This window comes from Leiobunum rupestre, chromosome 7 (genome assembly GCF_980474605.1).
Source record: "Leiobunum rupestre chromosome 7, qqLeiRupe1.1.hap1, whole genome shotgun sequence".
Lineage (NCBI taxonomy): Eukaryota > Metazoa > Arthropoda > Arachnida > Opiliones > Sclerosomatidae > Leiobunum > Leiobunum rupestre.
The window spans coordinates 53,965,966-53,982,112 of NC_143390.1; the positions used below are offsets into that span (position 1 = coordinate 53,965,966).

A 16,147-nucleotide genomic window follows, 5' to 3' on the forward strand; every position below is an offset into this window, starting at 1 on the left:
CACCAAAGATTCTATGCCAGCAGCATTTCTGTATGGCTGCTGTCATTTCTTTTTGAATTTCCTTAATTTCGTCGAAGACGACGATGAGCTTCTTTTCATCGTGGACAATTTCTTACAAGGAACCACTAATTTTGTCCTTAAATGGACGTTTCCTGGTTGATGAACCTATCGTAATATCAGTTTTAGCTTCAAGTGGAAGTTACCCTACCTACAACTGATGACGGCCAAGCAGCCAGAAACTGATTTGAGGAAAGCGTTCTCAAATCGGACTTGTAGTGGCAATCTTTAATGTCTCGGATTATAGGTATTGGTATATCCTACATGTTGTAGTATTATATTTGGAAATTAAAACACTTTACTTTTAGATTGTCCAGCTGAAACTACAGGCTGATGGATTGAAACCGATGATCCAGCTGAAACTACACGCTGATGGATTGCAACCGATGATCCAATTGAAACTTCAGGCTGATGGATTGCAACCGATGATCCAGCTGAATTTACAGGCTGATGGATTGCAACCGACGATCCAGCTGAAACTTCAGGCTGATGGATTGCAACCGATGATTCAGCTGAAACTTCAGGCTGATGGATTGCAACCGATGATTCAGCTGAAACTTCAGGGCTTGGATCATCCACTGAATCGACACTCTGAAAACTGGTCAATGATTCTTCGCTGATGCCTTTACAGTATATTAAGTAACATTGATTAATTTAAGTAACGCACTATCATGCTGGAAACTTACCAAAGATTTCATGCTGTACAAAATCAGCTATCACTTTATCCGCGATATTCAGGGTGCTGGTTGCTCCAACTGGATCGTTGTCCCTTAAAAAGTAATGTGTTAAGTTAAAATTAATTATATAATTAATAATAATTTATTTAAAGGGAAAGCTCTCATATAACTTAATAACTTTATCTAGTTTTCTCCCTTAAACAAGAATTTGCAATATTTCTATGGCTGTGCAGAGGGATGGAAGCTGCAAGAAAAAGGTTCAACATCATAATTCGGGACAAGAAACATCTCTGCACAGCCTTGATATAGGATTCGAATTGTTACGTGAAATATTTCTCAAATTAAGCGCAATTGTTGGAATCACTAATTGAAATTAGTGAACTTTAAGGCACTTTAAGGTAATATCAGTTAATCATCAAATCATTTACCCTACGACCAAAGCTTCACCAATTTCAAAACTTGGTTCTCCTGAAGTAGTTGGATTGTCAATGTTTGAGCTGTAAAGGGGGAGTTTTTAGTCAACTACCAATTGTTGATGGTGTACTCATACTTACATATTTACAGATGGTTTTAATCTGGCCCCTGATGAGGTGTCAATGCCACCTGGAACTCCTGCGTAGGAGACTTCGGAAATAATCCCCAAAATCCTTTGTTCTAAAGGGGTTAGTATAGGGACATCCGAAGATGACCCACCACCTGTTCTCAATGAGGTACTTCTTATTGCCGCAGCTTTATTTCTGGCAACAGTCTTGAGATTCTTCCACTTTTTCCTCAAATCAGCTGTGGAACGGTTATTATGTCCAACCATATTAACGGCGAATGTAATTTCGGTCCATTGATTATGTTGCTCCGTATTAAGAGCACCTCCTTTGTGAAGCCGAAGCCCTTCATATTTTGGTTGCTCCAGCTGTGAAATGAAAGCTTCCACCTCCTCCACAGAATATGGAGGACCTACCTGACCTTTAACTTTAGGCCCCATAACAATAAGGCTTAATTAAATATTTGATAAACGCTTATGAAAATTGTTTAACTACAAGTATCAAAACCAACATGTATTGTACAACAACTTTCAAATAACACTGTAAGAAAATAGTAAAACACTTATATTTATTGTTAAATTCACATTTGTTACTTTTTGTTTGTTGTAGATTAAGATTTAATTGGATAATTTAAATGACTTAATTCTACCATGTGGTTAAACTTCTGTTATTGCCGGGTTTTGCCGTCCAGCCAAGAATTGAAAGTTGGCTGTACTTTTATGAAAATTTATTTCCATAATTTGTAAACTGAAGCTCTATCTAATAAAACTGCTTTTGACTACTTTAATTTTAATATTTTAAATGATTATTAGTATTTCGATTGTGAAAATATTAATAATCGAAACTTAACGTTATTTCAGGGCTGTTAATTAATCGCTTTTGTAATAGATGGTGTTAACCCATTTATTTTCAAAACACACAGTAGCTGGTATTATTTTATGGCTATTACTTTTCTTTTGGTAAATAGATGGCGTTAAACAATTAATTTCAAAAATACACAGTAGATGGCACTGTCCTATTACTAAAAAAAAGTAAACCTAGATGGCACCGTGCCGTTAATTTTTGAGTAGGGGGAGTTTTTACGTTACTTCCTGAAACTGCGTTATCACTAGTATCGTCACTTATACCCTGACGTCACACCAGGCCTTCAATTGGCCAAGCAAGAGGGAAAAGAAGAGGGAAATCAGTGAGCTCTCGTCGAATGATACCGCCGAAGTAAGAAGGCGTTTCCCTTCTTACTTGCGGTGTCATGCAGAATACGATGATAAAATACGCGAAAAAGTAGATTAGTCCATAATTAAAAGGGATAATATAGCTAAATCCTAACCAAATTTGAAGGAATTAAAAAACTTACTAATAACTCGTACCAATAGGTCTTCGAGCACAAAACGCGAAACTCGGATCAAATAGATCTTCGACGCGTTTTGAAATTTTTAATGTTTAGGCTTAGTTTCTCCTTTAGATTTGACAGTCGCCAGCCAGATTTCCCGCACGGTACTGATGAGTTCCAAATAGAACGAAACCGGTCTACCGTTGGAATTTCTGGCTATTTTATTTTATTACTCGAAGATCTATTTGATCCGAGTTTCGCGTTTTGTGCTCGAAGACCTATTGGTACGAGTTATTAGTAAGTTTTTTAATTTCTTCAAATTTGGTTAGGATTTAGCTATATTATCCCTTTTAATTATGGACTAATCTACTTTTTCGCGTATTTTATCATCCTTCTTACAGTCCATAGGTGGTTTCTTCTAATTTAACTTATCGTATATTCTATTCTCCATCACACTACCCCCTTTTCGGCTTTCCGTTGCTATATGCAACGCGTTTTGAAATTTTTAATGTTTAGGCTTAGTTTCTTCTTTAGATTTGACAGTCGCCAGCCAGATTTCCCGCACTGTACTGATGAGTTCCAAATAGAACGAAACCGGTCTACCGTTGGAATTTCTGGCTATTTTATTTTATTACTCGAAGATCTATTTGATCCGAGTTTCGCGTTTTGTGCTCGAAGACCTATTGGTACGAGTTATTAGTAAGTTTTTTAATTTCTTCAAATTTGGTTAGGATTTAGCTATATTATCCCTTTTAATTATGGACTAATCTACTTTTTCGCGTATTTTATCATCCTTCTTACAGTCCATAGGTGGTTTCTTCTAATTTAACTTATCGTATATTCTATTCTCCATCACACTACCCCCTTTTCGGCTTTCCGTTGCTATATGCAACGCGTTTTGAAATTTTTAATGTTTAGGCTTAGTTTCTTCTTTAGATTTGACAGTCGCCAGCCAGATTTCCCGCACGGTACTGATGAGTTCCAAATAGAATGAAACCGGTCTACCGTTGGAATTTCTGGCTATTTTATTTTATTACTCGAAGATCTATTTGATCCGAGTTTCGCGTTTTGTGCTCGAAGACCTATTGGTACGAGTTATTACTAAGTTTTTTAATTTCTTCAAATTTGGTTAGGATTTAGCTATATTATCCCTTTTAATTATGGACTAATCTACTTTTTCGCGTATTTTATCATCCTTCTTACAGTCCATAGGTGGTGACTTATCGTATATGCAGAATACGGCCGAATAGATAAAAATATACGACTAAAAACCAAATAAGTTACCAAAAAACTAACTAGGTGGACCACCCACGGGGTTCTACCCTTTAACCATCTTTACTACTGATTGCGCTAAAACAAGATTTGACCTTTAAAAATTTTCATTTGTAAAAAATTTTGACTTTAAAAACTATTAAAAACTATATAAATAAAACATGTATCGGTATTGGTGGAAACCCTGCCATTTAGACGTTTATCGTAAACCTCAGAACTCGGTCCGTCCCAATAGTCAAAAATAAGAAGTTGGAAAGAAAACACCAATACATACAAAATGCATACGGAATAAACTCCTCACCCACAACTGCCATAATACAGACTCAACATTCCCACACTACACATAAACATTACAATAACAATTTTTCCAAAAGTGAGTTGAAACCGTCCTGATGGTGAACGTTAACAAAAAAAACTGCAAACCCAAACCCACGCGAAATTTATCGGGTAATGCTCACCGTCACACGGTAGTTTTGCCAACTTTACCTTAAAACTGCGAACACGGTTTTTGGAATTTGACCCTGCAAACACAGACACACACCCACCCACCGACAGACAGACCGACATAAATACAGACACGGTGATTGTAATACCCCTCCGAGGGGACTTCGTCCGAGGTAAAAAATATAACAAAATATAATTAATTTGTGTGTTGGTAACATACCGTGCCATATTTCAACGTTTTAAAAGGTATTTACTCGCTAAATATCTCTTATCTATCCTTCACGACCCCTTCCACAAACTGCAACCTTGAACCTCTTCGTGGTGGAAGGGAGTAACAGATGGTGAGGCAACTCTCCATGCTTGCAAATCAAGGCCCTGCTTCTTCCTTAAGCTAAGGTGTAATTTATCGTGCTGAGGGTTGAGTGGTACCAGGAAAGCGCAAAAACGGTATCACGAACGATCCCCTCGGGGAACCAGGCGACACCCCGTTGTATTCTAGCCTTCCACCTGGACAGAGGATTAAGGGTGGTGATCGTATACTTTCCTCTTTACTCGTGGTATCTGCATGGATTCTTTAACAAACAAAAACAAACAGGGCAAGGGTCGGTCTTCGACAGTACCCGTTCAACAGGGATTGGGTAACCAATCTTCAACTAGCACAGGACAAGGGTCCACGTCTATCAGTACCGGTCTACAGGGTAAAGGTCCTCCCAAGGGGGTACCCAACCCGGACAAGGGTCTGGTTCTGGTGGTGCCAAGTCAAAAACCTATAATAAGAACCTTAAGCGCAAAGAGCGCCGGAAGGTTCAAAAGCAGGAGGGGCCAGATGGTCCACAGGTAGGGGACAAAGTCAATCCTCCTTCTGGCGAAATACTAAGGTCTGACAACTCGGTTTTACCTTCTGAGTCCGGGCAGAAGGCTTCCAAAAGGCCTACGCCTTATAGTTAAGTTGCGGGGTCGACTAAGATGGCCATCATTAAAGAGGGCTTTCCAGTCGCTACTCTATCGGATGAGGAGTTAAACACCATCCAGTGCGGAATTCTTCAGCAGATAGATGGGATACCTTCTGGTAACCCGCTACCTCGCTTCTTGAATTTCCAATTATCTGGGGTGCTATCACTTACATATGCAATGACAATCTGTCATGTGAAAGGTTGAAGAGGGAGTGCGACCAAAATGATAGGATGTTGGAGGGCACGAGGCTTCTGGCCACAGTAGCCAGTGCACTTCCAAAGCCTTTCAAGGTTGCCTTCAAAACCAAAAATGTCTGGACGAAGGACCCAGTGGTTCTTCTAAAGAGGCTGTAGGCCTACAACAGTGAGCTGAACAACCACTGCTGGAGGGTTGTAAACTCCATAGTAGAAAAGACCTCCATTTGCTGGATTTTCCAGATAGATGGGGGTTCGATGTCTGCTATCAGGAAGGCCGAGTTCAGGGCAGATACCGGGTTGGATAGGGGCATCTTTAAGGTGCTTCATGATCCAAGTACGGATAAACCCGATGATGAGGCTATGGCCGGGTCAGATATGTCTGGCACAGAAGGTGAGAATGCTCTGTTAGGTGGAGAGGATGCACTAACAGATGGGATGGGTGGTATCTCTATTTCAGATATAGAGGACACCTTGCTGGGCACAGAACCAAATGTAAAGGCAGATGCCTCATCTAAAGGGGCTATAGAGGAGACAAGAAACTCTGAGGAAGCTGGAGGGAGTGGTGTGGTTATCACACCCACCTCTGGGAATAATCAGTAGTGACGGGTACTCCTCTTTTATGTACCCCAGAAGATGGTTATCAAGGTGGTTCAGATAAACTTGCACCACTGTAAGGCAACCTCAGGGGTATTATGCCGTAGGTTTGCATTGGATGGCATAGACGTTGCACTCATCCTCTCAAGGGCCAAATTCTTGGTCGTAAAATTGCAGGTAACGTCTTTTATGATTATAACTGCGATACACCTAGGACATGCATACCCCTGTAGCACGAAAGTCCTTACGAGATAATTTGAAAATTTCTATGATGTTCAAAATAAGGTTGGTTTATGGTCAGATTGACGACTGTATGTTATGGACCATATTCCGACCTAAAAACGACTTAGCAATTTCAACCACACGCCGTCTGTGCTGCGCCATCTAGTGAGGAGCAGGGGAAAGAAATAGCTGCCGGTACAGTGACGCTGGATTTTTACGCGCGTAAACATTGTTCGCGTATGTCTCATCGTTCGCCGCACCCTCATGATTAATTAATTAATAATAAGTTTTTCACTTTCTATATGCGCTTTGGTTAAAAGTTTAGTTATCTTTGATAAAAATAAGTAGTTCCTTTGCCAAACCGTTTTAATTACTATACGAGTTAAGAATTCATTTAGTTATTTAGCCTTGGCTATTGGTTTTGCCTACTCACATTGTCAGTTGGGAACCTATCTTCAAGTCATTCACTAGGTATTTAAACGTTTACCAAAATGATCTTCGAATATTGTACTCTTATTTTAGCTCCCTTATTGAGCATTCCAAAGTCCATTTAATGTCAGATCGGGAGACTTTCCAACCAGTGAAACTACAGCTAAAGCTACCGCTAATTCAAATTTGCATTCATCAGGTGAATCTTATATATTTTACAATAGAATTTGTTATCAATAAATTTGCATATAATTTCATTGAAACAGCTTGCTGTGCTAAAGGTGAACAGTTCCGGCGCACTGTCTACACGATGTTTTCTGGCTTTGATCGTAAAATTAGTAAAATTCAAAATGTGCTCACTAAAAGTAATGTCATGGGATTTTCGGACATAAATGATTTTCCACCATTGCCTATAAAATCAAAAGAGGTTCTACGTTAGTGTGAAATTTTAGTAGGAGACGAAACTAAGAGATTTAAATTGGTAATAAATCTTATCTTTTGGCACAAGTAAACCGAAGATATACAATTCTACATATATGGATTTAATTTACATAGATTTAACACCTTGCTTCCATGGGCGGAAAAACTGTAGGAGATACCGTTCGAAGAATTCTAAGAAACACTTTGAATCATGACTTGGTTTTAGGAATGAACTGGAGCGGAAAAAAGGGGTTTATAGCTTTCTCTAGTCTTAAATTGAAAGATGTTATAATTGGTAGGTTGAAACACTGAAAAAGGAGGAAAAAAAATCAAATTGTTTTTTTACGAACTATAATTAATTACAGCTGCTGTACGAGAAATGAGTGGATTTAGAAAAACCACAACATATGACATTGAAGCGGTTATCAAAATATGGTTAAAGCACAAACCGGACCGTGGAGGTGTGGAGAATTAAAAGATTGTCAAAGGACATTAAAGCCAAAGGTTCGAACAACAGTCCTATAGAAAAGGAAAATGGGCAAAACATTTTCAAGGACAGCTCAGATGACTCAGACTAGATAATTGAGATATTTAAATATACTGTGGGAAGTGGCGAAAGTTCTATATTTTGTTTTTTTTTGCACAAAAGGTGCCTTAAGCAGGTGCTTATAAAAAAATGTTATTTTTTAAAAGAATAGAAACCAGTTCATTAATTAAATGTTCAAAGTATTTTTTATCTATTTAAGCAAGCTGCTTAATATTAATAGCAATGTTCAAATGTGATCTGTTTAATTCATTATTTCACTCCCGTTTCATGGGACTACAGGTAATTTATTTTTATGGCTTTAAGTGGTCATTTTTCAGTCAGATAAAATATCAAAAAGGAAGTCGGCCCGACGTCGTTTTTCAGTCGGTTTAGGGTCACATATTCAAAGTCGATCGACGGTCGATGGATCATTTTACCCCTAGGACATTTCGACTCTAAAAAGTCTAATCGGCCGACGGTCGGCCGACCTTGCTGTTTGAGGGTATTTTCGACGTCAGGCCAACCTGTTTGTGCTACAGGGGTACTAGTAAGAAAGGGAATTCATTCTCTTCCCCTATCTATGTATTTTTATATGGACACGACTGTAGTTAGCCTGGTGGGATATGAAGATCTAACTATAGCGTCGGCATACTTCCCATATGATGAGGCCATTTCCCCTCCATCACAGGAGGTGACCAATCTGGTCAACCACTGTGAAAGAGAGGGAAAGAAGTTGATTATCGGATGCGATGCAAATGCACACCACGTGGTATGCGGCAGCAGCAACTGCAACAGACGTGGTGAGGACTTACTGGAATATTTGGTTAGTACAAAACTTCATATTCTCAATAAACACGATATACCAACTTTTGTTAACAGTAAGAGAAGTGAGGCCATTGATCTTACGCTGTGCACAGATGTTATTCATAATTGGCATGTGTCTAGTGCACCGTCACTTTCGGATCACAGACACATTTGCTTTAATGTCCTGGTCAAACCTCCTCGGGTTGACACAGAGATTCGTAATCTCAGACGTACGAATTTGTCTAGCTATAGGGAAGACCTAGGTCTTTATCTTGAGGATGAGAAGCCAAGGCTCTCATCGGTGCTGGACTTCGATTTGGCTGTTGATCATATGCAACATGCCATTATCGATTCCTACCACCGAAACTGTCCGGTGAAGCCTACCAACCAGCCAAGACTAGTTCCTTGGTGGTCAGCTGAGATTGGTGGACTTAGCTACAAAACAAGGAAGCTCTTTAATAGGGCAAGGAAAACGGGCGACTGGGTTTCCTACAGGAGTACTCTTACCGCCTATCATAAAGCTATTCGCGATACCAAGAGGGCATCATGGATAAGTTTTTGCGAGAATATCTCTGATATTCCCAGCACTGCCAAACTAATGAAAATTATGGCACATGATAACACTAAACATCTTGACACCATTAGGCTGAAGGATGGAAGTTTTTCGACCTCTGGCAAGGAAACTCTAACACATATGACTCTAGAGTCACAGACAGCTCTGGCACTGGTAGTCTCCCTTTTAGGATGCAACGTACCAAAAGGGAAGATTGGGCTGTGGCAAAACAGGTTGTCACACACTCCAGGCTTATGTGGGCTATAAATTCTTTGAAGCCCTATAAGTCCCCAGGTCCGGATGGGATTTTTCCCCTTCTCCTGTAGGAGGACAGCGATACTCTCTGCCCATTGCTTGGCAGAATCTACAGGGCTTGTATTGCCTTAGGGCATATTCCAAGCTCCTGGAAGCTCTCTAGGGCCATTTTTATCCCCAAGCCCGGTAAGTCAAAAGTGTCAAATTACCTTGAGGCCAAGGCATATTGGCCAATTAGTCTCATCTCTTTTCTCCTAAAAATTTTGGAGAAACTCGTAGACTGTTATATAGGGGAAGAGGTTATTTCTCAAACGCCTCTCTCTACTGCTCAGTATGCCTACCAAAAAAGCAAATCTACTGAGACCGCCTTGCATGTCATTAGCAATTGCCTTGAGAGAGCAATTGAGTTTAAAGAAATTGCTCTTGGGGTTTTTCTCCCTGCTTGGTGATTCCCTGATGGTCTCCACCAGCCATGGGTGCCCACATGGGGGGGGGGGGCTTCTGTCTCCATCAGCCGTGGGTGCCCACAGGGGGGCTTCTCTCTCCCCTGTTGTGGTGCCTGGTGGTGGATGAACCGTTGCGGAGGCTGAACAGAGGAGGGTGCCGCTGTTTTGGTTACGCCGACGATTTTGCAATCATTGTCACAGGGAGATTCCTAACGACAGTTAAGGATGTTATGAGGAGAGCTCTTGCATCGGTGGAAAACTGGTGCAATGAAGTGAACCTCACGGTCAATCCCAGTAAGACGGTTCTGGTTCCTTTTAATGGTATTTCCTTGTTCGGTACCTGTTAAGAAACTGTTAAAACTATGTGGAATGTTAAAAATAAGAATTAAAAGTTTCAGAACTAAATGTCAAAAAGATAAAACTTAAAGGTTTCCTTAAAAAGTATTTTGTATTTTTAAACTTGTTTTTCTGTCGTTAATGATGTATTCGTACACGTTTTCGAGTTCGACAAGCCCTTGTAATGGCTGCCAGATGAGACCGGGACCCCCGCATTGATCGCGGATGCTCCTTTTCTAGAAGGCCCAAGACACGTGTTAAGTGTCATCTCTTGGGAGGAGCGGAAAGCGAACGAGCGGGGTTTAAACGCTATCTTCTGGCATTCAATGAAAAAGAACCACTGTAAATCGGAGAAAACTAAAGCATTGACTTTTCGGACGCCAAAGCGTTCACCTTGTAAAAAATAAAAGTCCTCAAAAATCAAGCGATATTTATCAGTTTTAAATAGAATATATTTCACTAGTTATTTCACCAATTCGATCAAACGATAGTTTAGTGGATTGTTTCAGTCCGATTCGCTAAAATCAAATGCTCTCCTAAAATCAAAATTGTTACGGGAAGAAATAAACTGAAATTCTTCAGTACCAACCTGGAGGAAAGCACTGAAGTGAAGTACCTCGGTGTTATCCTTGAATGCAAAGTAACATGGAAACCGCATCTTGAATATGTTATCAAAAAGGGAAAAATGTTATTTTGGAGAATTCGAAGTACAGTCAGCAAATCCTGGGGCTTAATCCCAGAGTTGTTTACTGGCTATACACAATGATCATCAGACCTATACTGTCCTATGCAGCTGTGGTCTGGTGGCCAAGGGTTACTCTTAAAACGGTGCAGTCAGAACTGCCCACTCTTCAAAGGCTAGTTTGCATTGGCATAACAGGAGCTATGAGAACAGCCCCAACTGCTTCTCCAGAAATTCTACTGAATATTTTTCCTCTACATTTGTTTAAAGAGGAAGCTGCTACTTTTGGTGCCTATAGGCTAAACCAAAACGGGTGGTGGATGGCCAATAGTTGGGAAAAGAGAAACAATACGCTTTTTAGGGATATTTCCAGTCGGTTACCTGTTCTTTCAATGGGTTCTGACAACATGGCTGCTAAACAACATGGCTGCGTGTACTTCCCTAGCCGCACAGAATGGTCAAATGTTACCCTCGGTACCAGTGGGGAAGTTGTCTGGTTCACCGATGGGTCTAAAACCCATTTAGGTGAGGGCGCAGGGATGTACTGCCTAACGGCCAAGTACGGCTTCTACGAGAGCCTTGGGATTTATGCAAGTGTCTTTCAGGCAGAGATTTCTGCTATCTGCTTCTGTGTTGACTTTTGTCTTAAGAAGAACTATCGCGGGAAAGTTATCCAAATTTGTTCGGATAGCCAGGCTGCTTTAAAAGCTCTGAACCAGTCTAGTGTTTCTTCCAGACTGGATCTTAGTTGCTTAAATCTCCTTTCCAAACTCGGGACTCTTAATAAAGTTCAGCTTTTTTGGGAATGAAAAGGCTGACATCTTGGCCAGGGAGGGTGCGACGGCTGGGTTCTGTGGGCCAGAACCTGCTATCCCTATCCCCCGTGGCTTGATACGCAGCCTGGTCTCCAAGCACATGACTAACCTTCAACTTGAGCTTTGGCTCTAGAGGGATGGCCAAAGACAGGCTAAGAAGTTTATCCCTGGCCCCTCTAGGCAAAGGGCTAAAGATCTGCTTTCGCTTCCAAAATCTAGTATAAGGTTGCTTACTGGCCTGCTTACAGGTCATTGCCAACTCAATAGACATTTAAATCTTATTGGTATCAGCGATGACCCACTATGCAGGGCCTGCATGGTCGAGGAGTAAACCGCCTCTCACGTTCTTTGTAGCTGCGATTTTTATGCGGCTCAAAGGCTAGAGCATCTTGGGATGCATCAATTAGAAACTTACGACTTCTTTAATATGCCGGCCAAAAGTATTTTAAGGTTTGTGTCGGAGATAGGACTTTTCTAAGTCATAGGTTAGGGGTGCACAATGGACCTAAGGTCGAAGTGCATGGTTGGCATTCATGCCTCCCCGCCCCCTCTCTCAATAATAATCCTTCGCGACCAAGGCTTATGTTAAGTCTTACCAATTTGTGTTCCCTACTCTTTCGTTATTTCCCACTATAGCTTTGATCTATTTCATCACCACTGCCATCATCTTCATCTTTAATATCATTGTATTCCGGGTGGTTTGCTAACAGTGGTTCAAAATTATAGGGCTAGACTCTAACTTCCTCAGCCATTTTACAAAAATCTTATATACAAATAAATTAAATAATAAGCGTTGGTCGTGAAGGATAGATAAGAGATATTTCGCTGGTAAATTCCTTTTAAAACGTTGAAATATGAATGTTACCAGCAGCTATTATCTATACAAAGTGCCTAAATGTTAACTAAATCGATTTTAATATGAAATGTGTCCGGGAATCAAACGCAAAGAAAACAATTTTTGAAACAGTCGGAGATGTACAGAGCGTGATCCCGAGAAACTCGCCGTTCATTGGCTGTAGTTCGCGGATTATGCGGGCACTCTTCATTGGCCGCTAAAACAAATCGCGTCCTTTTTGAAATACATGTCTATTTCGCGGAAAAGCGGTAGCCATTTTCCTTGGTCGATTTCGCCGCAGTTTTTTATTTATTAAAATTCGAATTTAATGTATAATATTAAGTGACGATCGTTTTTGAAAAAAGGTTATATCGGCGTTTCACCATCCCTTTAAGGATTTTTAATGTGTTGACCTTTTTATCGATATAAAATGTCTAATATCATTAAACACACTACAAAAAATTAATAGTGTTACATTGTTAATCAGCAGTGGTGTAGTCGGGCCAGGGCGGGGCAGGGCGTCGCCCCGGTACTTTTTTTTTCCACTTACCTTCTATTTCGTATATCATTTTTCTGGAATAAAGGGTGTGTGAATTTATGATAAATTTTGCCCGCAGAGAAATACCATAACAATTTCAAATCGTTAACTAGTTACGGCCAGCTTCGATCACGCTAAAAATCGAAGTTGGAGGTACATTTATAGCGGCCAGTACAGCCAAATTCGATTTCGCGCGTAATCGAAGTTGGCTCTACCCAGGTAGCGCCCCGGTTCTTTTTATTTTAGGACTATACCACTGTTAATCATTTTAAACTAGTCTAGAGGTTTAGTTTTACTTTTAGATTGGTAAAAAAAGAGGCGAAAATGCCGCTTTATTTCAATTTGCAAACAATATATTAGACTAATCGGGGAATTACATGAATCTCAATCTCCTAATGGTGTAATGGTAGATGAAGAAAAGTGGGAGAACTGCATGTCTTCAGCCGACTCTACAAAATTCACCAAAAACTTAGCTACAGTAATTTGGGGAAGTAAAGTTTTAGCTTTAAGGTCGGTTACAGGACCTCCGTCGAACCGTGGCTCTGATGAAGCAAGACCAACTTTAACCTCAAAAAAGATAAATTCAATTAAAGGTATCTTATATTATTTATATTTAAAATTTTTAATAAATTTATTTCATTAGGTTATCTTTTATCTATATTAGACGGTGTTCGCCATTATGTAAAGAGCAAAGGATTGTACGAAGGTTTTCAGCAATCGGCAGTCAATGATGTTCATTCCAAAATATCCCAAAAAATATCAGATTTACGCCGGCCTTTAAAAAAAGCCAGTCTTAATGAAAATTAAAACTTTCTAATAAATTCGGTTTTAAAATTTTAATTATTTTAGAAACATCTTTTATAGCTAAAATTTCACTGCTTACAAAAAAACCATAAGCCTAACGGGGGATACTTAACACAGGCAAAAGATATAAACCCGGCTGGGTTTTAACAACTTTCCCGTGTTAAGTGTTTCCTGAGCCCAACATCAAAAACTGAAAGAGGCATATATTTAACTACCAAAGAATTACATAAGTTATCAATGGGGGTGGCAAGTAGTTAATTCATTAAAACCTACTATAGGTATTAACATTAAAACCCAACTGGAGAATTTCATTGAATCGCAAATGGATAACTACGTTAAGACCCCAAATGAAAATAAAACCATTAAGGGCCGGGGGATAAATCCATTTGTGACGCAGAGGTTCATTCCAAAACCCCCAATGAATTATTCCACTAGGCCAAACGGAAAAATCCATTAGGCCAAATGCGAAATCCATTGGGCCAAATGGATAGTTCCATAAGATACCACCAGGGAAATGCCTATGGGGTTTGTCCAAAAATACATAAGGGTGCGTTAAAATACGGAAAACTTTCCGAAGAAAAGACCTCGGTAATTTTCCGCAAAATTTTCTGACTTACGACACTAATTAATTGTAATGATTGCTATACAGGGGCCTTTAAGTCACGAGAAGACTTGGCCCCTAAACCAGGCTAATGTCAAACGATTTAAATATCGAATACAACCGATTTATTGATTAAGTTCCTCATACCAGCCTGCTCTCGAGCAGTTACTGCTAGAACAGTTGCGATAGGTCACAGAGCCGGTCCCTGCATGGGAATGGTTTGCGTTAGAACGGTTCGACATTTTTTTTCGGCCAAAGGTTTGCACGTCGACTCCTCGAACGAATCCTGATTACGAATAGTTTTTACCTATTGTAGTTCCCTCACTGGTTGTATTCATTTGCGTAAAAACTTCAGAAGACCAGAAAAGTGAGAGAAAATGCGGGAAAACTCTTGAAAAGTGCCTTCTCTCAAAAATTTCAATGGTGGCCACTCCCCCTATTACTCCTGGTTAGGCCAATTTAACAATGTGCAAGGGTAATGTTCTTGGAATTTCCACGGATGGCCCGATCTCGTACTCATATGGGCCCTGGGGAGACGTTTTTTTTTACATGTTTGCCATCAACCCTAATAACGGCAATGGAAGTTTTGAATTTTGTACAGGTTAGGAAAAGAATTAGGGTTTACCAAGTTTACAAGTGGGTTCAATTGTTCATCATCGTATTAAACTTTAACACTACTGATTATAATGATAACGAAGACCAATTAAGTGATTTTACTGACGGGGAAATGTTCGTTAATCCTAATTTTTCCAAAATGATTAATCATTTTTGCGAATCCTTTTATACAATGATGCAGTAGAATTGGCCAACCCACTAGGTTCTAAGAGGGGTAAACATTAAATTACCGGTTTTTATTTCTTAATCGGTAACATTTCACCATGGTTAAGAAGCAAATTAGGTAATATTTTCTTAGCAGTTATGATACGAGACAAATTGGTAGAAAAATATAGTTACGAACAAATTTCAAAACCTTCAATTAAGAGGCAGACTCAGCTCATTATAGTTTAACTACAAAAAGAGCTTAAGCCACTGTATCCGGAGATAATTTATCGTCCCACATATAAGCTTGTTTAAATAAAGGGTTTTCAGGTTTTAGAATATGTCGCCACTGTATGGTGACGAAGAAAAATTGAATTATACTAACGTAGAAAAGACATAAGCTATCCGGCATCAGTATGCCATGTGCTATGAATTAAATGGGAGAAAAGCCCTGGTAAATGATAAGGAAAAATCAAATCTGAAAACATTGTTGTTTTCCACATTACCATACGTTCTGAAAGCCATACTGAGAGAATGCGCTTGTATAAATAAAATAGAAGTTCAGACTATCTTTATAGCAAATTAAATGAAAATAAAATCAGTCTGGTATAAATTGAACACGTTCGTAGTTATAGATATACTTCATGGTGAGGATATTCCTCTTTTTCTCAATATGGCACGATTTTAAATATGAGAGAAAAGTGGGCTATTGTGGTTAAAATTTCAAGGCCGATGAATATTTATCGCATCTATATTCATACGAAGTTAATGATTTAAAAAAAAAAGTGATCCAACTGAAATTGACTTTTCAGCTATGAATGCCTACACTATTAATTCCAAATCATACATCAGTTTGAGATACAAACTTTGCCGTTAGATAAACATTGACAATAACTTATCTAAACAAATATGCACCTAGAAGCTACTGTTTAACGTTTAACGAAAGAACAAAAGAAATAATATGAAAAGAACCACACACCCATGAAAATCTCTCTGCGAAAATAAGAAAAACATTTAAGAAATATTTCAGTGGTTTCCAAAGACTTCATTCCAAATGG

At 39.4% G+C, this 16,147-nt stretch overlaps 2 protein-coding genes across 2 annotated transcripts; one reads left to right on the top strand and one right to left on the bottom strand.

Annotated features, from left to right (window-relative positions):
• Window positions 1-726: 726 nt before the first annotated feature.
• Window positions 727-1,713, bottom strand: LOC149937456 (nuclear apoptosis-inducing factor 1-like). The gene is made up of 3 exons (XM_090153768.1): window positions 1,289-1,713; window positions 1,163-1,231; window positions 727-826 (listed from the first exon to the last, which is right to left on the bottom strand). The coding sequence occupies exons 1-3, from the start codon at window positions 1,711-1,713 to the stop codon at window positions 727-729; spliced, it is 594 nt and encodes a 197-aa protein (XP_090009894.1).
• A 6,528-nt stretch (window positions 1,714-8,241) lies between these two features.
• Window positions 8,242-9,285, top strand: LOC149937457 (uncharacterized). Its single transcript, XM_090153769.1, has one exon. It carries the CDS (start codon window positions 8,242-8,244, stop codon window positions 9,283-9,285), a length of 1,044 nt encoding a protein of 347 aa, XP_090009895.1.
• Window positions 9,286-16,147: the final 6,862 nt, after the last annotated feature.

Coding starts and splice junctions, on each gene's coding strand:
- LOC149937456 (XM_090153768.1), bottom strand. CDS start 1,713: ATGGGGCCTAAAGTTAAAGGTCAGGTAGGTCCTCCATATTCTGTGGAG. Junction 1,232..1,288: donor TTAAAACCATCTGTAAATAT/GTAAGTATGAGT, acceptor CCCCCTTTACAG/CTCAAACATTGACAATCCAA. Junction 827..1,162: donor GGTGAAGCTTTGGTCGTAGG/GTAAATGATTTG, acceptor TTACTTTTTAAG/GGACAACGATCCAGTTGGAG.
- LOC149937457 (XM_090153769.1), top strand. CDS start 8,242: ATGTATTTTTATATGGACACGACTGTAGTTAGCCTGGTGGGATATGAA.